Source organism: Tenebrio molitor, chromosome 7 (assembly GCF_963966145.1).
Source record: "Tenebrio molitor chromosome 7, icTenMoli1.1, whole genome shotgun sequence".
NCBI classification, from domain to species: domain Eukaryota; kingdom Metazoa; phylum Arthropoda; class Insecta; order Coleoptera; family Tenebrionidae; genus Tenebrio; species Tenebrio molitor.
The window spans coordinates 5403518-5424094 of record NC_091052.1 but is presented as its reverse complement, the minus strand read 5'-3'; the positions used below and the strand labels follow the sequence as shown (position 1 = coordinate 5424094).

Below are 20577 nucleotides of genomic sequence, written 5' to 3'. Positions count from 1 at the left end.
TTGACTTCATTCGCAAATTAATAAAATCTAGTTTCATCAATGCAAGTTGTCTTTACTTCATCGAGGAGGATTTAAACTACTCAAATTTAATTTCACAAGCCTTAATGGGTTTGCAACTAATATCTGTGCTATATAACAACCTTGACATTTTGAAAAATGTCTCATGTGATGGTTACATTTTAGTTAGCAGCAACGAAAGATCTGTCAAAGAGTTATTTTCGCCCAAGACAATAAACACGGTTTTTAAACCACACAGCCGTGTGCTGTGGTTTACAGAACAATTACGGTACCCAGAAGGAACAGAGTTAAGTGAAGCTACAGAATTGCATAACGTAGATTTAATAATAATCGAAGAAAATCAAATTAACCCCACTTTGGTAGAAGAAGAGACATTTTTTAGAGTGACGTCTGTGTACCATCGCGCAACGATCAACAAAGGTTACTTCATCAAGAGAAAATATCTGAAGAAACGACCCTGGTTGCCAGAAGTAATTTTGCCCAAATTTAACCAAAGCCTTTCAGTTGTGTTGTTCGAGTGTCCTCCGTATGTCATCTGGAGTAGAAGAAGAAAAATTTATGACGGCATAGACATAAAAATTTTAAATGAGGTCACAAAGAACTGGCCTGTTCGTTACATTTTTTTAACTCAGAGCAAAGATTCTGCAGAATTTTTATACACAAAAGCTCTAATGAGAGTTGTTGACAATAAGAATGATCTCGCGGTATGTTCACAGTGGCAAATTTCTTCGTACAAGCACGATATTGCAAAAACTGTTCAATATACAACAACTTGTAGAAGATTCTTGGTTCCAAGATCAGAACTATTGCCAAACTACACTTTCGTTTTTCACCCGTTGCAGCTGAATTTGTGGATAGTCTACTGTCTTCTTTTGCTACTCTTGCCTTTTGTAATGGTGAAGACGTCGAATATTTTTGATGGATTTCGCGTTGGTAAAAGCTATTTGAAAAGAGATTTCTCTCTTGCTGTTACCTACACAGTACGAGTATTTTCCTCGGGGGCGGTGAACCGCGTACCCCTCTCACATCAATTCAGTTTACGATTGTTAATAATAGCCTTATCCATATTTTGTATGTTATTTTCCACATATTACTCCGCTGGACTTACAATTTCCCTAAGGTTTCCACGATTTTCCAAAGAAATAGTTACTCTCAAAGACGTTGCAGAGAGCGATTTGAAATGGTTAGAGAGTAATGACCACTTAAAAAATTTCGTGGGAAGTGATTTGGGAGCACGTTTTGAACGTCGCAGAGGCATAAAAGAGGGAAATGAGAAGTTGAGAAGTCACAAATACATGGTTACTGTACAAGTACAACCTGGAAATGATGAAAATTACGTCATGTTTTCCGAAACTCTGGACGAATATGGAAAAAGCAATCTGAAAGTCATGTCCGAGGATATTGCATGTTTCTACTGTCTTTTCCCACTTAAAGTTAATTCACCTTACTTAAATATTTTTAACGACGCTGTAAATAAATTCAACGAATATGGATTTGTTAATCACTGGTACAAGCACTCTCTTAATAAAAAAAAGTTTGCTTTTATGAGGAAGTTTTTTCAACGCTACTCCAGTGAAGTTTTTCAAAATATAGATTTTCAGAAATTTCGAGGTATTTTCTACATTTTGTTACTAGGAAACGCTTTGGCGGGAATTGTTTTTTGTCTCGAATGTCTTATCAATAAATGGCAAAAAAATACCTGATAATGTGGATAAGGAAGATAAATGTAATTTCTGTATTTTTGACAATAAACTGTTTACCATAATCGCTTTTATTAGTAACTGTTCTACTCGTTACTTCATCCCAAAAACAAATTCTTCTTACAGGAAAGCAGTCGGAGGATCTACTGGGACGCGAAAGTCCTCCCAGTCAGGGTATAAGCGCTTCAAGTTCTGAACAACAACATTTATTTTCAAGTGGACCTTCTACTACCACCGTCACAGTTACCGCCACAATTACAAAAATTACCGATGATGAGGTAGTCGTTTTGCACGGTGAAACTCCACTCTTACTATTAATTTGTAGAACAACTGGGTGTCATCCCCCAAGGATACAGTTTTCCCCGAAACGATTCCTGAAGAAAGCTCCAGCACGGAAGAGGAACATGTGGTCATCTTCCGCTTACCATCTCTTCATGAATCGGATGGATTTCTTCGCGATCCATCCATTTACACCGTAAACTACCACAATATTAGTTGACACCAAAAAAACAATCAAAACTTTCAGGCCGAGACTAGTTTGTTTCAATTGGCCATGAGGAAAAGTAGTACTGGAAAGAATAATGTCAAAGCAGAGCAGATTCCCGCAGCGTCAGTTCCAGATTCGAAACCAAGCAAGCCTTCCATACAGAAAATCGGGTACAAGTATTTTTAAGAATATTATGAAAACATTCGATGTAGGTTCATAAAAACTTCTAGTTCTTCGACTGATAAGGATTCTGTGGATAGCAGTAAGCACCCATCAACGGAGGGACCTGCCCCAGATATGGACGGTTCACGAAAAACTTTAACTGGAGCCCCACCAGTTGACATCACTGCGGCTACATTCCTAGACGTTGCGGTTTTGAGGTGCTTGTTTATAACTCACTGGCAAGAAGAAGGTATCTACTGGGCTCTCCACTATTTGTACAACAGGTAAAGAGAGTGTAAGGGAATTCGTCATTTTATTTGGGGATCTGTAAGGTTGAGAGACATCAGTGAAGAAACAGCAGCACAGCTACAGCCCCGTCGAAGGAGTAACTCTTTGCCAATACCGAAAATTGAGGTGTCTCTCTACCAAAGCACGGAACTAAAGAAGCAAGAGAACAACAAGGACTTTATAGAGGTTCCGGAGGTGAAAGACGTTTCGCTTTTAGCTGGTACAAACCTATCGTGTTTATTTTAAAAACTGAGAACACTTTTTCTAGAATCTCCATACACCAATAAAAAACCGTTAGATGAACCAGTTCATCTCAGACGGGCCAGTGAAAAAATCAAGAAGAGAATGAAAATTGCAGACCTCAAGGCGTTCGTCGAAACAAAATTGTTGTCCAAATCGGACAAAGCGTTAGAAAAAATCGGACAGGACGAACCGAAACCATTAGGGGAACATGCGGTGGGTTCAAGGCGAATGCTTAGTGTATGTATCTTCTTCTCTGTGTTCTTACTATCGCCTTGTTCTTTATCCTTCGTTGCTTGCAGCACAGATGTGTAAGTTTTTGAAAAATACGATCGCTAGTCTTTGCTTTTTATTTAAATGAAGTCGAGTCGTGTCCAACTAAGTGCTTTAAATTTGTACAGGATTACCATCGCAGTTTGGACACCGGTGATGAACATTTGTCACGACCCAACTCTGCAATGTCAAAGATGTTCGAACCCACCGCTAGTAACTTGGTCAAAGGGAAAAGTATGCCGAGTTTAAGGTCAGTGAGCACTACAACTTATATCACTGATTTAAGATTAAGCAAAATGTTTCACTTCTTGTCACAGGCGAACCTTTGCCACTTTTAGACCCTCCACACAAAAATATGAGGGGGTATTGATAAATAGTTAGGCTTGGTCATTTCTAAAAGTCAAAAGCAAATGAAATGGCTTTATGACTAAGTAGATGGAGATGATTACTGTCCTTTGTTAAGAAAACCAAAATTATGGAAACACATCGTGGAAAACTTTCTGAAGTTGTTTTGGCAAGACAATGCACCTGCTCGCTGTACAAAAATTCAATGAAATCGATTTTAAAATCACCGATCATCCAGCATTTTCTCCACACGTGACCCCTTTCAGTCATTTCCTATTTTCAAACCTCAAAAAAAAAAATTTGAAATGGTGAAGATCTACGTCAAAAGAGATACTCTTAGTTTGCAAACCAAGAAAACATATTTTTCCCAAAGGATTAGAGTTACTTTATGAAGATTATGTTAAGTGTATGGAGTTGATGGGTGATTGTGTTTCCTTTTTCCTTTTATACTAATCTAGAAACTTACCAATACCCCCTCGTAGACCCGTCTTGATGTATCTCGTAGTTCTATCGAACTAAACCAGAGTTATCTAATTTTTGTGAACTGTCCAGTTTTGGTTTCCATCGACTTGGGCGGCCAAAACTTCAGTTCTTAACATGGTTGTGTTGTAAAGTTGTTGTTTCTTACTTTCTATTTTCGCATTACAGTAAAACTTCGATTATTAACGATTCCAGTGCACTGTAAATAATCGAAGTTCTGTGGTATTCTTGTCTGTCCTGAATGTCTTATGATGTGTTCTGTCTCTCTTAGCTGTTTAATAGATGAATTAACCTCTGGGGGGTGAGTAGTGCACCTAACGTTTCCTAATCTGACATTTATATAACAATACTGATTAGAAGATCAATATTGTTAAATAGCCGCCACCAGTGCTTTTTTTAGAATAGCTCCTAGCTACGCTATTCACACATTCACTGCTTTAACCACCGACACCGACTGATTACGTAGATAATCACGCTGATTTATTCACACGCTTTGACAGCTTCTTTCGTTTTATGATGTTTCGGATAAACTCCAGTTTCTTTATTTTGGTGTAGATATATGGGAGAAATCCACTGGGACCGTCGAAGGCCCAGCCGTTTCGAGCGACCGACACAACCCATGGCTAATCCCATCATAACTGTAACAGAACATACCCCGACACCATCTCCTGATTATCTAAAAAGACAGGTTCGATTCTTTTACCCCACACTCAAATAGAGTGTTTATAAATCTGATCAAAGGGCTCCATGGACAGTCAGTTGGACGCTGCGAGTTTATCCGGGAGTAAATTGGGGAACTGGAATGAAAGAAAAGCGAGTCTGACTCGTTCCCAAACCGATTCTAATATTACTTATGCCGGGGAAGATATTCCAGAAGCTCCAGGTTCTGCGTGTTACATCACCAAAGAAGGCGACATCGACTTTCAAGTTGTGCTTAAAGTAAGTATTCGGATAAGAGAGGAGTTTGGTAATGACAAAATAGGCTGTCCATGCGACTGCGCTTCGAGACAACACCGTTTGTACTCTTCGAGTGTTGGAAGTTATTCTGAATCTGGTGGAACTTTTGATTGATGTCGGAGTTTTGAAACAAGGCCCAAGGAACGAAACTACAACCACCAGCGCTTCTGTCTCTGGACAAACTACAAGTCCGGGCAAAACACAAAAAGTTCCGACTAGTACCACGTACGCGTCTTTAGGTGGAGAACTTGAGAAAACAGCAAAACCCATGACATCCCACAAATTAATTATGCATATTATAATAAGGTAATGAAGATTCTTGGAGAGAGGAGGTATGGTGATTATATTCCTTGTAGAGTTCTTAAGCACTTGGGATGTCCACATGGATGTGCCGACGGACAAAGAGGACCTGCGGCTGAATTTTTGAGAACCCAGTGCCAAAATATCTTGGCCAAGTTGAATCGAGTTAGCGCAAACCAGTTCAAAAATTTCTTGCGAGATTACGTAAAATTTCAACCTCTGTCGGACGTTTTGGATCTCTTCCACGCATACGTCGGTTACTGTATTGACCCAAGTTCTTTGCTTTCGCCGTTGAGTAAGTTAATACATGTGACACACTGATTGTAAATGTGACAAATCTACTCATACCCTGAAGTCTGATCGTGACTCCAAAAACACTTCTTTTTTCTTACCACACGATTTACTCTACTTCTTTCGAACTACCACACAGTCGCAACAAATTACAAACGCCCTTGTCCAAACTGACGATGGACTAACTTTCACTTAACTTCACTCACCTTGTAAAACTAGTGTATGTGCTATGCTGTGCTCCATAGAGAACTGGTCTCGTTTTCCCAACTTTTCGCTTCCGATTTTTGGACGTTATTGCTAGAGTAGAATAGAGAAAGAGCTTTGAAAAATGATAACACCAGTTTGTACACTCATTGCCCGTGAGCAACGACACCACTAAATTGTTGAATTTTAGCCACAGCTTCACATTTGGGATGCGGTAAATACAGGTCTGGTTGAGTTTTGGGCTGTAAAATGTGTGTGCAAGGCTTGGATCACTATTTCAAAGCTGTCAATTTTGAGCGTAACATTTCATACAGACCAGAAGCGGGGCTCTAGCAGGTCACCTGACACGGTATCGCAAGGTGGTTATGCCACGAACTTTGACACAGGCGTAGGTGGCGGCGGAATACGAGGAGTTGAGGGCCAGATTATGTCTCATGTTTTCAAACCGTTGGTTACTAGATTTGTCGATTCGGCCAAAGAAATTAAGACACCAGACAATTTGGTAATATTTTTTACATCCCCGCTGGACGATCACCTCTACCTCTACCATACTTTCAGGGGTTGTACTGCGAAGTGCGCCAGCTAATGACGTACGTGAAAGAGGGACACGGTAGCGTTTTCCGAAGAGTTGCTCTGAGTGCTCTTATAGATACTGCCGATAGACCTAGCAAGAAGGAGGTTAATGTTCAAACGACGAGAGTCATAAGGTGCTAGGCAACTGCTTTCAAAAGAATTATTTATAAAAATTATTGCTGTAGACATATGCACCATTCGGAAATAGATGACCAAGGGGATGTCCCTACGGACACATCGTACACTATTGACGAAAGAGGAGTCAGAAAACTGTTGTTCAAGAAGCGAAGTACTTCATCAACTTGCGCCGTAAGAAATCTTACCGCAATTAAATCGATTGAGACAAGTGTTCTGATTTTAGAGTTTGCTCGAGACTGAAGCAGAAGAATTGTCCAAAATTAGTCAAAGTCCTTTGGGCAACCTACGAAAGCGACATATTTTAACCCCTCGTCAAAGTGAAAGGGCTTTAGGTATTGTAGAACCGCCAACCAAGATTAAATCTAAATCGAAACTAGGTGGCATCGGTAAAATATGTCGGGACTGTTACGAGACCATTCTTTATTTTTGAATTTCAGTAAATTGGTTTAAGAAAAGCGACCAAACATCCGTCGATGACAATGAAAACCAAGAGAACGGAGATTCGGGAACGGATACTTCCAGTTTTATTCGACAAACTTCCAAATATTACCCAAACAAATCTGGAAAAAGGTTGGTTTCAAATGAACCTAAATGTTGTCCGTGGTAAAAGTTTGTTGCAGTAATGTCGGTCAAACTCTGCAAAAAGCCAAAAGAAGAGTTGAAGATCGTTTCAACAAGTTCGTTCTGAAGAAAGGGAAAAAGAAAGATGGGAGTACAGAGGAAACATCAGGTGGATGTAAGTAGATGCAGTCACGACGAAGGAACTCTACTCGTTGTTTTCTTAGATCTCAGTCGTCGCAATTCTGTCGAGTTGGGAGAATCATCCAGAGAATCCGAATTTGTCGTTTTCAAAGAACGAAAACTGGTCGCAACGGCTCCAGTTTACCAAGGAGCGTTAAGACTGTCATTTCTGCTGGAAACGTGTCCTCCTGGATCCGTTCCAGATGCTCACCTTCTCGCGTCAATACTAGATTTGGTAACTATCATCCTTCAAGTCTTTTAACCTTACTGATTATTTCTAGCCCCATTCCACTGTCGTCGCACGAGCTACCCTACTTCTTGAATGCTCGTACTTCGTGCATTGCTGCAACAAAGGACAATGGCCTTCATGGATGAAACTTAATTTCCCCATGTTTCGCCCTTCCGGTCCCCTCCCACCTCGAGGACCCAACACTGGCATTAGAAGATCGCACATCATGCAAAGAGCCGCCGGAAAAATGTTTTATCAATGGGCGGAAGTTTTGGGACAGAGACTTGAGGAAATTATCAATGAAGATAAGCATCTGGAGCCTCACATAGCTGCAATGGTGTTGGACGAACAGAAACAAAAAGAATTGTTGATGCAAGATGAGGAAGAAGATTTTTTGGATGAAGGTTGGTTTAAATTTGTGACCAATCATTTTTTGAAATTCATTTTTAGCGAGTATAAACACTTATGGATCGAGTTGTTCGATGGCTCTTCGCCTGATCGCTTGTATCTTGCTGCACGAAATCACATCGTTCCTTCGGGAGACTTACCAGACGCTACCAAAGTCTTCGCGGATGACGGGAAAGGAGCGTCCGCCCCCGTGGGAGCGTTTATACAGTCGAGAAGCTAACAGAAGATGGAGCATGGCTTTGTCTTCGATGGGACACTCGCAGACTTCTGCCCAAAGTCTCCAATCCATCGCGGGCGACAGAGACTCAGGTAATAATTTAGATGTTGCATCCATTGTCAATTAAATGTTTCAATTAGGACAAGCTGAGCGAAAAATCAGTTTTGTCTTGCACGAACCCGATAACGAATCAGAGGGAAGCAGCAACACCACCGTCACTATGCAGGTAATTATTTCATTTTTACAACACCAAACACGCATACAAGCGCACATAGACACCCCCAGAAGAAATATAGTTACTAAAATGTCAATAGGCAATGATGCAGGGTGAAGAAACCAAACGAATTGGACAACCTCCACGTCCTTACTTGTTGCGTCGAGGCACGGCAGCTCCTTCTGGTGGATCCTTCAAACGACGAAGTTTGAAGTTGAGACGCGGTACTAAAGAAGGCAAGGAGATGGAAATTGAATGTAAGGAATCTAACACAGAATGAACAAAATTTAAAACGGGTTAGTCGCAGGGCGAATTCCCGAAACCGTGAAGAGAACTGATTCCATACAGTCTAAAAGAAAAGTTAGTTCTTTGTCTGACAGGAGCGACACGTCTGAACCTGGAATGGCAGGTGAGGCGAGTGGTGAAGAATCTCCAGGTGTACTGAGCGATGACCAACCTCCCGAGAGTCCAAGCGACAGCAACGATACAGATGATACGACTAAAAACATGCCTTGGATGAAAGTAATCGTTATCCGTTAGTAAGAAAGAGATGTTTTCATGTGTTTCTGTTAGGTAATGGTCCAAGTCTCCAATTCTTTTTATTACTTCTGTACCCACCAAAATTTCTGCCATCCTTTTTGCTACAGAAGGATAATGAGAAGTTGCAGTCGTCTTGTAAAAGCAGTTCGAAAAGTCTACGGTGAGGAGTTTGGGGTCTTAGATGACAAACTGAATATGGATTTTGGTGGCAAAAAGAAGGGTAACAAGAAGGACAAAAGTCAGAATCGGAAAGTATCAGACCAGACTAGTTCTCAAGTGTCTCCAATAAGACGAAAGGATAGTGTAGGCAAAAAGGAGAAGTGAGGATTTACCCAAAATTGGAGTGGTAACTGGTAAACGTACGTGTTTTAGAATCGAGAAGAATCTGGATGGGTCCCAGTTAAGCAAGTTGGCGTCCAAAGAGTCGTCTAGAGACATTGCCGATTCCGATACGGGACACGATCCTTCGAAGAGTACCAACGACAGTAAACCGCTAGAACCACCACCAATTTTAAAATACATCAAAACACAGGTGAAGGACGCTTTTCACAGTCCTTTGGCAGTACTGTTGAAAGGTGCCGTAATTTTGTCTGAAGAACATTTCATCGAAATAATTCCCGTTGCTTGGGAACTCCTTCTGGAAACTAATCAAGAAGTGACAGCGTCTGCTGCTTCAATATTTATTTTGGCGGCGGTGAAAGCACCACAACCAGTGTCCGACATTATGCAACACGGTCTTTCTCATCCAGAAGCAGCAGTTCGCATCAATGCCATCCTGAGGTCACTACGACTCCAGGAGATGTTCACGTCTTAACAAAGTGTATAGATTTCAGGTATTGTGGAAGATGCGATACCAAGTGTGGCCCCGAATGGAAGAAAGCGCTCACATCTTGTTCAAAGTGCCACCTCCTGGCATCGAGTTTACTTTACCGTCACCGAAAATTGGAATTGAATCTCTGGACGTGGTCGATTCCCCTTGGGAACTCCTAGTGAAGACGAAAGTTGAAGAAGTGACCATCAATCAAGAACGACATGTACTTATTTATTTTCTGTGGATATTTCTAAAAAGTAATGATAACTGTTTGCAGAGATCTTTGGTGACTGCCACGAAGACTCGTAAGAAGCAACAAACGGAACTGATCAAAATGGCTCTTCAAGCTCAGGATGACAAGAAAAGGGAGGAGAGAGAGAATTTTTTGATAACTACAATTCCCATTACTATTCAAGCGGCGCACGAGCCAAGTCTTTATCACACCAGCGAAGAACACGATGAAGGTTTGGATTGATTCTTGATTTTGACGATTAGTTTAGCGTTTTCGTATTATTAGCCGACGACGAGCAAGTTGAAGGTCAGACCAGAAACACGGGACACCATCTTCACTCAGCTCACTCTCTTTTTCCATCTTGTTTGTGTTCGGCAGTCGTTCAGATTATTACTCTGTTAGACGACGCTGCTGTCTCGGCAGATGGAAATGCCGTCTACGAAGTTGCTTATCAAGTAATTCCCCACCTCCAGCACCACAACAAAATACACCACACTTGTTTTAGGTGATATGGTGTTGCTTGGTGGAGGACAGCGCTTTATTTTTGAGATACATCCTTGAGCGCTTAACACGAGAGAAACAAGAGCAAATGTTCAAAATCTTAAGACACGTAATCAGATTTATTCCGAAACTACCCCAACAAGCAGCTTTTGCTTTGTACAACTACATCATCGGATACGTCATGTTCTACGTAAGAAGTCCACACGAAGACGGTCAAATGTTAATCGGAGCCGCTTTGTCTCTGCTCTGGATGGTCGTTCACAGCGTTCACGGCATCATGTTTAAGGATTTGAAACAAATCTTGCGGAAGGAACAATGCGACGCGTCAATTTTACTCACCGCGAATGTTCCTTCAGCCAAGAAGATCATAGTTCACGGTCCTCAAGGTACCATTAAAACTTGAACAATTTCAATGTACGTTGCATTCTTTCAGATCCCGATGCCGCTGGTATACCTTCACAGTTCCCGGTGCAAGAGGACACTCAGTTTTGCCAAATCCTCAGAGAAGCTTTGGACTTCTTCGGGATTGAAGACAACCGTCAAAAGGAATTTTTCTTGGTCGATTACAAAACACGTACTCGCTTTTTATCGATTTTGTTATTGTATAACTTTTTGTTGGATTTCAGATCAAATCCGTAATCCTGCTTCTTACGTACGTGACTACTATTTCTTTAAAAGGTCACAGTATCCTCAACTCGAATTGGTCCATATGAAACCTGAAGACGCGTTTAACGCTCTACAAAAGCAGGAACTTCTTCACAAGTTTGTGGAAATCGGCAAGGTTCTGCTGACTTGGGCGATTTTGAAAAACGTGGACATGGTCAGTTGAAAATTGAAATAAACACGTGACAGGAGCAATCGTTGATTTTAGGTGGTGCAAAGAGTTGTTTTTCTTCACGAAGAACTCATGAAACTGCCTTCTTTTCCGCGGAAAGCTCTCGAGTCAGACTTAGATCTGTACAAAGGTGGTGCATTAGGAAAAGAACTTCTTGGTTTGGACGTTCTGCACAAATTTATGTGGGTACGCCTGATCGCAAGAATGTTTGAAGCGATGGCCGGAAATTTTGCCTACTCTGGTGACATTCACTTGTTCTTGAATGTATTGAACGGTGCTGTAATGTTGCATTCCGAAGACGCGTGCATTTTGAGATACGTGATGGCAACCTACATCAACGCCGCTTTCCATTTCAAAAACATTTTTTCCACCAACGGGTGAGAATTTTTCAATAAATCTATCCCCAACAGACATTGTTATCCTTACAGCTACTTACTTATCATGCCCACTCTACTTAAAATTTACTCAAATCATCAAACCAACAAGTTGGTCACCACGACGATTGAATACGCGGTTAAACAATTTTATTTAATGAACAGAAAACCTTTTATTCTACAAATGTTTGGTTCAGTGTCGGCCATGCTTGACACAGACGAAGAAGGCACTTTTGGTGATGCTCACAAAGTAATTTATAATTCGTTTTAATTTGAAAGCAGCAGAATCAATGGTTTTTGGTATTTCTAGATTCAATCTAGCTGCCTCTTTAATCTCCTGTTGAGTTTAGAAACTCCATCTCCTGATCCTTTAAACATTGCTGAATTAGTTAAAGAAGATAAACCACTCAAAGCTATCGATTTCTGTTATCATGATGAAAACGAAATGGTCACGATTTTGGACTGCATATCACTCTGTGTTATGGTAGTTTCGTACTCATCTGAAAGTGTCAGAGGTTACCAGATGCTGGTAATATACCTAATCATAACCCCCAAAAGCATTAAATGTATTTTGCTCCTTTTAAGATCATTTTGGAAGCTATTTTACCTTGTTACGTTCAACATATTCAGTTACCTTCGTATAATAAAGAAGGCAAAACCGAGAAAGAAATCATCAATCACCTTGCAGTATCTATCAAAACATTGGTAAACAATTGTGAGGCTCTGACCAAGTAAGATAGTTATTTTATGTGTGACTAGTTGTAATAAAAATTCCCACAAAGGAGTTACAATGGACCTTATCGGTCGAGCCCCGAGCACAAAGGTTCCAGTCAAAGAAACTACAGCAGAGGTCCTTACTCTCCTGGATTTGATTTTGAAGACGAGTCTCACTCAAAGTTTATGAGCGAGCACTCTAGGGCCAAAAGCATGTACGAACACGACGTGGAAGATTCGGAAGTTCTCAGAGCTGATTACAGAAGACCCCGAGATGTACTTTTGTCTTTAGTAGGCGAATTTATGTGCAGAGCTACTGCAAGGCTCATAGAATTGAACAAGAAAAATAACCAAGAGGGTAAATTGATCGAGTTGTTGGATATCCGATCGCATATTGTTAGTGATCCTGTAAATTAATTTATGGAAAGTGAAAATAATAATTTTTAGCGCTTGGCCGACATCGCTCACAGTTTACTAAAAGTGTCGCCTTACGACCCCGAGTCTATGGGATGCAGAGGTCTTCAACATTACATGAGTTATATTTTACCGTCGACTGAATGGGCAAATGATGCGATGAGACCTGCTCTGGTGACAATATTGCGAAGACTCGATAAAGTTTTCCAAAAAATATCCAAAAAACCATCGATTCGGGTAAGTAACAAAATTGTTAAAGTTCAAGCAGGGTAGTATAAGGAATTGTAGAGAAATACAGATTGGGACGCAGCTGCTGGTCTTCTTAAGGGAATATACGACACCATGGTAAAGTACCCCTACATAATGCATTGGCAACATATAAAAGCACTAATCAACACGTGTCAGGTATAATATTATGGCCGCACAAAAACTGGTTTTATGTGTTTTTTTGTAGTTTTTAATTGTCACCGAATGTTATTCGACAGAAGGAGTCTCCTCAGCGACGGCCGCTTTGATGAGCCAAGCTCCGCCCCCACATTTCTGTTCAATGGTGGTGCGTTTGATAGCGCTTCAGATTCAAAATACCAACGTAAGTACCGTAAGTATTCGTTACAACAAAAATAAAATTTATCTAGGACAACTGCACATTGGAGCAAGTATGTGGAGGCAGTTCCACGTTTTCTACGCAAGACAAGACAGAGAGTATGATAATGAATCTCATTATGCCTTTGTGTTTGAGAGTTGGTAGCGGTCGAAAAGGTAAAAGTGACAAAAGTAATTTTAATACTAAAAATTAATGAGCAGTTTCAGATGTTTCGGCTATGAAACAAAATGATATTAGTTTTGCTATGACCTTAGTTCTGCACGCCATGAGTCCTCCTAACACGAAGTCGATGGCGTCGTCAGGACCAAATTTAAAAGTGGCGGCGGAAATTCGAACCGGCAGTTTAACTTTCACTGGCACCAGAGACACGAAGACTTCGTCGAAAATTAATACTTCGTTGTATCAAGTGTCATTTCTAGGTACACACACTTTTAGGGTTGTCCACGTTCTAACAAATCAATTTCAGCTTTGAAAATCATGACGATATGTTTTGAAGGCGAGTTGATAACGGTGTGGACTCGAATCGCGCGAACCATGAGAGAACTGGGAAAAAGAAACGAAGCAGCCAGCTTCTTGTGGGACTTTTTAGATTTTGTTGTTACGCATCGTACCCCACTATACATTTTGATGCAACCCTTTATCTTTCAGAAGGTTTTGGTTTGCTTATCTTTTTACACAATTTCTAGAGACTCCTGTTTTCAGTTGGCACAACCGCCGATATCAGATTTCGAACGCAACATACACGCAAAAATCCGAGATAAAATGAGGGGGATAGGGTTACCCTTTCCCAAGAGTCGAGGAGCTCTGCTCATGGAGCTTGCCCATCAAATGAAGGAACTGAAAGAAGAACTCGAAGATGGTATGTTTACACAGCAAGTCGTAAACAACAGTTTCTAAATGTTGTTCCAGCTTCGGATAACACCGATCCAAAGAAACCGGAAGCAGCGCAACCTACTGTACAGATGACCACTGAAACCAATCACGGACGTCATCAGCGCCATTCGCTGATTGGTTTATTCACAGGTGACCACGGAACTAAAGGATCGGCTGAGCATCCGCATACGACGCTTCCAACAAAAGGTATTTTTTGGTTGGAATAGATCTATGTACGAAGCGTTCGTTCAGTTCCAGAATCTTCCACTAGCACCAGTCACGTGTCAACACCGAATCAGGCCGCAAGCGATGGACAAGACGGCACCGCCAATGGTAGTTCCACCCCTTGCAATGCAGTTACTGGTCAGTTTGAATTACTGACGTTCGTTGCATTTCACATTAGATAACCTCAGTGGTTTATCGCATGTACTTCAGGTGGTTTTTAAAATTCGGCGAAACCTCTTTGCTGCTCCGCCATTCTCTCTCTTTCTCTTCTGAGTTTGCGTTCGATGTTGCATGTTTCAGATCGGTCATCCCAAAGGTCATCTGTGAGTGACGACCATGGCGTACAGATGCCTAAACCCGAATCCTTAATGTCTCACAAGGCCCATAAACTTCGCTTTGTTTCTTCTGTAGAGTTTAGACACTCCTCAGGTAATACCCCACTTCTGATCTGATCGCAGTTGAATAAATTATCGAATATATACACATACAAAATCCGCTTCAGGAGAAACTTCAACTACACCCTTGAGTCCCGGAAGCCCAGCGGATGACAGTTCCGGCGAAACCCACCCTGCTAAATCTCGTTTGCAACGAATAAAACCGCAAAGCAGGAAAACTTTCCGTATTCGGAAAAGCCGGAAGAACAGCCGAGTGGAAGTAGATTGGTCTTTTTTTGCTAAAATTCTAGCGACTACTTATTTTGGTTTTAGCTGTCGCATAGCAAAGAGTCTGAAGAACCTCCACAATTTGGGTCTCCACAAGTACCTTTAACCCCACCAGTGACCACTCAAACTCAAGTAACTCCACCTACAGAGTTGCCCCCAGTAACAGTGAACAACAATCAGCAACAACAACAACAGCAGCAGCAACAACAACAACAACAACAACCGCAACAGCAAATCTCCGATCAACACCGATTAAGAATTTCAATGCGAGGTAAACCCACCGAGAGTTCGTGGGATGAAGACAGCGCCATCTCTCAAACGTCTAGCACTTCTGGGTACAGAGAGTCGTATCCGGTTATGCATTTAAGAGATAATCTGGAAAATAGCCCCAAGGCCTTTCCACCTTTGGCTTCACCCGACATTCACGACTTACCATCTACGAGCAGTGCTACCACTACAAATCTGCAATGCGACAACAGCTCTCCAGATTGTTCTTTGAACGAAAATGGAGAAAGGACCGCCCTTTTGAGTCACACTGAGAGGTCCTCCTCCCAACATTCTCTGCTCATGGTGTTTGAACATCAAGACGAAACCACACTCATATAATTGTATCGATGGTATATTGTTAACCAAAATCTCTAGAATATTTTAGAAAATGCTATCGTCAGTATTATTGTTGTGATAATTGTGTAATACAGGGTGAACATATGTGTCAAAAGTAAACAAATAGAAATTGTTATTATTATAATAAGAAATTTTTTGCAGGTGCCAAATCAGATTTAAGCTAATCAAAACAGTATTTTGGAAGTTATTAATTGACAAGACTTGATGACAAGAAACTTATAAGGCTGAATGTGACGTCACCAGTATCACCCTGTGCTTTGTTAGAAAATGTTATACAAATTATATTGTTGTCTAGTTAAATCTGTCATTACTCTATTAGACACTAAAATATATTATTATCTATGCAGACTGTCTAATCTTTTGGAAAATCAATAGACAAATCGGCTAAGACATACGCAACTGAGGTCCAGACCGCTGTACACTTATCAAGCGTATCTGAATCTTCTATGTCCATTGTGTCTTCAGGAGAGTGATGGTACCAGAAGTACTCGTCGTTTGCATTATTCAACGATGCCGTAGGAAATCCAGGCCAAAGACCTATTTCAACAAGATTTGCTTGCGTTGCGTTAATAGGCATCAATAACCTGAAAACCCAGTATGAAAACACACGTGTGTAATATATTTTCCCCACCAACTTCATCACTTCTTCCAAGATACATCCACCGTTTGTGCCAGCTTCATAATCAATACCTAATGGTGTAAAAGTACCAACGTCCGTGTCCATGATAAAATTAAAATTTTCAGATTCATTGGCGTGTGTTTCCTGGTAGGCACTTAGACCTACACCTCCGGCTTCTTCAGCGGTCCAATATATAGCTCTTATCAACAAATTAAAAACGAACCGCGTAAATTACAAGTACTGTACCTAACAGTTCTCTTCGGTCTTATTCCCAAACTTCTCAATAAAGCAACAGCTGCCCACGATATAAACACACCACCTCCGTCATCCATAGCTCCTTCTCCAACATCTACCGAATCCAAGTGAGCTGAAACGATCACCACTTTCTCCGGATTTGTAGTACCTTGCAATTCGGCTACACCGTTCCTCGAAATTGCGTTGGGTAACATTTTTGCTTCCATTTTTAAAAGAATTTTAATCTTTTCGCCCCTTTCTTGCATCCTGTACAGCATGTTGGCATCGTTAGAGGCGATACAAGCGGCTGGTATCTGAGTTACGTTGTCATCGTATCTCAGAATTCCTGTGTGTGGGTTGACAGGTGAAAAAGGACTGACACTCCTGATTAGAGTGGCCACAGCGCCGACTTTGGCAGCTTCGACAGCTCCAAAGCCTCGATATCTTCCTGTTACGCCATAACTCTCGAATTCTTGTGCCTAACAAAATCACGAATGAACTGTGAACTAAAGTCATTAACGCAACCTGTACCAGCGATGCTTTTTCTGCAAGGTCATCGAAAGATGTAACTACCAGAGCCTCGGCTAAAATTCCTTCTGGTGGAGTACCAACGCTGTAGATTAGTCCCAGCATGGGAAGAGTTTTGTTTCGAGGTTCCAATAAAGTCGCTGATTCGGTACCTCTACAACCAAGAATTCATCAGGAGAAAAAAATAATGACGGTGGTACCTCTCCCAAACTGGCACTTCTACTTCTTCCCCGTGTACATTTTCAAGGTCATTGGATATTGAAAGGTCTAACATGTAGTCGATCGCGTTTTCCAAATTGTCAGATCCCACTTTTCGTGGCCCGAATTTATCGATAAAAGTTGCCAATTCGTTGTACGTTACTCCTTTAAAACTTCCGCTAGTGGCGGCATTAATAATGGTTTCCACAGCCACAGCGTACGAAGCAATTTCATCTTTTAACTCAAGTGGTAAGTTGCACTCACTCTTAACCAACACCACCACAAAAGAAAGTGTTATAATAATTGTTTGATACAACATGGCTAACGCACACAATTGAAATTTTCCGCGGTACAAGTGTTGTCTGAATGTTATCTCCCCCTCTGATCGCATACTCGAAGCTTGATTAATAGACACGATTGGAATAAAAAAACAAATGAAGTGTCACTTGATTATCTTTATTTAAATCATCATTATCAATTCTTTAATTTGGTAGAGTCTCTCGGAAAATCTACACTTAAATCTGCTATAACGTAGGCTACGGAAGCCCAAAGAGCAGAATTTTTGTCCAAAGCACTGGGATTTTCTGCCTCTAAGGTGTCGGCAGGAGTGTGGTGATACCAAAAGTATTTATCGTTTTGGGTGTCGAGTGAAGCTCCAGGAATTCCATCTGAGGTCCATATTTCGATATCTGAACCCACTGACGGTGACTGTCTGGTTTGTGTAGCGTTAATAGGCGCTAAGAGTCTGTAAAACGCAGCTTAAATTTTTTTTTCTCAGCTTTCAAGATTAATCTTACTGCATAATTTCATTGATGATGCAGCCGCCCGCGGCCCCTGCAGCATATTCTAAACCTACTGGGTTAAATGTTCCAATGTCCGACTCCATAACAAAAAGAAAATTATCAGTCTCATTGGCATGATCTTTCGCGTAACCGTACGCTCCGACATAACCAAATTCCTCGGCGGTCCAAAATATTCCTCTAATAGAAATGACGTGAAAGTGAAATTTTAGATCGAACTGAATACCTTATCGTGCGTTTGGCTTTCAATCCGAGACTCTTGAGCAGCGCCAGCGCCCCCCACGAGATGAAAACGCCGCCCCCATCGTCCATCGCACCTTCGCCCACATCCCAGCTGTCTAGATGTCCTGAAACGATCACAACTTTTTCAGGTTGTTCGGTCCCTGTAAGTTCGACGACTGTGTTCCTGGATGTTACGTCAGGCAAAATCTGGGCCCCCATCTGGAGAAGAATCTTGATGGTGTAGCCTTCGTCCTGAAGTCTTTGCAACAAGTGAGCATCTTCTATAGTGATACAAGCTGTGGGTATTTGAGTGACATTTTCTCCGTAAGTCTGCATTCCTGTGTGGGGTGTGTTAAGAGAGAAAGGGGTGATGGATCGGATTAAGCTCGCAACCCCCCCGACTTTGGCAGCTTCTGTCGCTCCCTTACTCCTGTAGGGAACAGTGGTCCCGTAACTGACAAAGTCTTGATTGTAGACTATGATCTTACCCTTAGCCTGCAAAATCCCCTTTTAGATGGCGAAACTATATACAAATTATTTTACTACCGATGCGGCTTTTTCCTTCAAATCATTAAACGACTTGACCACCAACACTTCCGCGAGAATGCCTTCCGGGGGGGTCCCAACGCTGTTACCTAAACCCAAAATGTACATACTCTTGTTGCGAGGTTCCACCAACGTCGCAGACTCCGACCCTCTGCCAATATAAATCTTTTCTCTTGGCCTTGACAATTATGAACTGCTTACCTCACCCAGTGGGGCACTTTCACTTCTTCGCCGTGCACGTTGTCCAGTCCATAAGCAACAGATTTGTTGATCATGTAGTCGATGGCATTTTCTAAATTTTGTGAACCTGATATTCTGTTGCCGAATTTGTCGACGAACAGGGCTAATTCGTTGTAGGTGATCCCCTTGAAGGTCCCATTTACGGCGGTGTTAATAATTTTCTGGACGACTGGGGCGTACGATGCAATTTCTTTTTTGAGTGCATCCGACAAATCACAGTCTTCGACCTTATTGTCGACCGTGTCGCACATCACCCCTAGTGCTAGCACCAGAGCGATAACACTTCGACGCAGCAGCATGGCGTATCAAGTACAAAATGCGTGGAAGCGGCTGTGATTCTATTGATAAAGGTAATTTATTTCAACCTCTGACATCGTGATCATTGAATACTTAAGATTAGTTAATTTCTAACTGATGTAGATTGGATGTGCGTATCCATTACACGGATTTCCTTATCTCAAAGAAAACTTTCCCTTTTGCTTATAAGAAGTAAACGACCTGAAGAACAGTTGTATTTAAATTTAACGCAACGATTAAGAGATTGAAACAGATAGTGCTACATTTTTCAAAAAGCAGCAAACATTTGTGAACAATAATATCGAATATGTCTTTGCGACAGTCCATTGTTGAATTTATCTAATGTAAATATTATAACGTAACAAACAATAACCTAGTATTTATGTTTAATTATGTCAATTATACTTACTTTCCAACTATCCAATTAATGAGTAATTTAATATCACTTGTGTTTATTTATCGAATAAATAGCAATCACAACACGTTTCAGTTACTGAGTGAAGATTTTTTTAAACGAATTTCTAACAGTAGCACAACGGAAGAAGATAAATGTTGATTGCATCACTCTACAGAACTATTCATTTGATATGACTATGGCCTGACCTTGACCGTTCTGGCAAATAATTATTATGTGGTACAGAATAATAAAATAAAGAAAAGTGAGAACACGAAGAAGAAAAATTCTGACACTGAGGACATGTGGCCGAGACATTTTGATTGTTCATAAAACATCTCTTCGAATGTTAAATATGATCGAGAAAATTTCTAGTTGTTTGTAATCTAGGTAATTAGGAGATGGCAATTTTACTGTCGGTCACAGACATAAAAGTATGGGTGAGTGAAGTTTTACCGCCCGCACGATTAACCCTATTAAAAAATTAGTAAAAATTACGAAACTTTAGGGTTAGATTCCCTTGATATAAGACTTCAAATGTGTGTAATCAATTTTCCCTTATCACTTAATTCAGAGTCATACAATTAAAAAAATCGATTTTGAGTAAAAAAAAATTTTTTTTCGTACACGCTCATAATTCACAATTAATTCAAAGAACACATTTATGAAATTCGCATCAAAAGATAATTATTCGTTTTTAAATTAATCCAATTTTATCATTAAGAGGGAAAAATTACCAAGACTTACAGGTGCAGTATCATAAATAAATATCTCATTGTTGGGAAACATCTGTTGACCACTTTTCTAATAATTCTTAAGTCCCTA

At 40.8% G+C, this 20577-nt stretch overlaps 3 protein-coding genes across 14 annotated transcripts in view; 1 reads left to right on the top strand and 2 right to left on the bottom strand.

Moving 5' to 3' along the window:
* Nucleotides 1-16020, top strand: part of unc80 (unc80, NALCN channel complex subunit) — a 46814-nt gene extending 30794 nt beyond the window's left edge. The window contains exons 7-55 of one of the 12 annotated variants that reach the window (XM_069054467.1): nt 1845-1996; nt 2044-2193; nt 2245-2375; nt 2436-2651; nt 2700-2875; nt 2924-3135; nt 3297-3418; nt 4265-4294; nt 4549-4681; nt 4735-4932; nt 4976-5256; nt 5307-5545; nt 6060-6247; nt 6304-6452; nt 6504-6627; nt 6680-6842; nt 6894-7026; nt 7077-7192; nt 7242-7432; nt 7479-7830; nt 7877-8143; nt 8192-8277; nt 8366-8522; nt 8573-8787; nt 8839-9125; nt 9178-9585; nt 9632-9839; nt 9894-10080; nt 10134-10303; nt 10354-10735; nt 10783-10923; nt 10976-11169; nt 11221-11561; nt 11613-11808; nt 11869-12087; nt 12144-12289; nt 12341-12668; nt 12720-12923; nt 12975-13091; nt 13141-13275; nt 13322-13445; nt 13491-13709; nt 13757-13941; nt 13993-14149; nt 14200-14370; nt 14416-14526; nt 14689-14817; nt 14891-15042; nt 15096-16020. In XM_069054467.1, coding sequence (XP_068910568.1) covers nt 1845-1996; nt 2044-2193; nt 2245-2375; nt 2436-2651; nt 2700-2875; nt 2924-3135; nt 3297-3418; nt 4265-4294; nt 4549-4681; nt 4735-4932; nt 4976-5256; nt 5307-5545; nt 6060-6247; nt 6304-6452; nt 6504-6627; nt 6680-6842; nt 6894-7026; nt 7077-7192; nt 7242-7432; nt 7479-7830; nt 7877-8143; nt 8192-8277; nt 8366-8522; nt 8573-8787; nt 8839-9125; nt 9178-9585; nt 9632-9839; nt 9894-10080; nt 10134-10303; nt 10354-10735; nt 10783-10923; nt 10976-11169; nt 11221-11561; nt 11613-11808; nt 11869-12087; nt 12144-12289; nt 12341-12668; nt 12720-12923; nt 12975-13091; nt 13141-13275; nt 13322-13445; nt 13491-13709; nt 13757-13941; nt 13993-14149; nt 14200-14370; nt 14416-14526; nt 14689-14817; nt 14891-15042; nt 15096-15656 — 9653 coding nt within the window. In that variant the 3' untranslated portion in view covers nt 15657-16020. Of the gene's footprint in view, nt 1-1844; nt 1997-2043; nt 2194-2244; nt 2376-2417; nt 2652-2699; nt 2876-2923; nt 3136-3296; nt 3419-4264; nt 4295-4548; nt 4682-4734; nt 4933-4975; nt 5257-5306; nt 5546-6059; nt 6248-6303; nt 6453-6503; nt 6628-6679; nt 6843-6893; nt 7027-7076; nt 7193-7241; nt 7433-7478; nt 7831-7876; nt 8144-8191; nt 8278-8365; nt 8523-8572; nt 8788-8838; nt 9126-9177; nt 9586-9631; nt 9840-9893; nt 10081-10133; nt 10304-10353; nt 10736-10782; nt 10924-10975; nt 11170-11220; nt 11562-11612; nt 11809-11868; nt 12088-12143; nt 12290-12340; nt 12669-12719; nt 12924-12974; nt 13092-13140; nt 13276-13321; nt 13446-13490; nt 13710-13756; nt 13942-13992; nt 14150-14199; nt 14371-14415; nt 14527-14688; nt 14818-14890; nt 15043-15095 lie in introns of all 12 variants that reach the window. The other 11 variants (XM_069054470.1, XM_069054468.1, XM_069054463.1 and 8 more) reach the window with 11 other exon arrangements.
* On the bottom strand, nt 15770-17003 carry LOC138135006 (carboxypeptidase Q-like; the record flags this gene model as incomplete). The annotated part of the gene is made up of 3 exons (XM_069053635.1): nt 15770-16258; nt 16310-16492; nt 16540-17003. Coding segments are annotated over 3 exons (879 nt in total), but the record flags the coding sequence as incomplete, so codon positions are not given.
* A 690-nt stretch (nt 17004-17693) lies between these two features.
* On the bottom strand, nt 17694-19925 carry LOC138134969 (carboxypeptidase Q-like). Its single transcript, XM_069053580.1, has 6 exons — nt 19768-19925; nt 19023-19559; nt 18822-18972; nt 18280-18770; nt 18051-18233; nt 17694-17998 (listed from the first exon to the last, which is right to left on the bottom strand). The coding sequence occupies exons 2-6, from the start codon at nt 19358-19360 to the stop codon at nt 17728-17730; spliced, it is 1434 nt and encodes a 477-aa protein (XP_068909681.1). The 5' UTR covers nt 19361-19559; nt 19768-19925; the 3' UTR covers nt 17694-17727.
* Between the last annotated feature and the right edge of the window lie 652 nt (nt 19926-20577).

Bases quoted from the DNA above. Each gene is read 5' to 3' on its own strand.
- LOC138134969 (XM_069053580.1), bottom strand. From the start codon at position 19,360: ATGCTGCTGCGTCGAAGTGTTATCGCTCTGGTGCTAGCACTAGGGGTG. The intron at 18,973-19,022 runs GTAAGCAGTTCA...TTATATTGGCAG, and splicing joins AAAGTGCCCCACTGGGTGAG to AGGGTCGGAGTCTGCGACGT. The intron at 18,234-18,279 runs GTATTCAGTTCG...CATTTCTATTAG, and splicing joins AAAGCCAAACGCACGATAAG to AGGAATATTTTGGACCGCCG.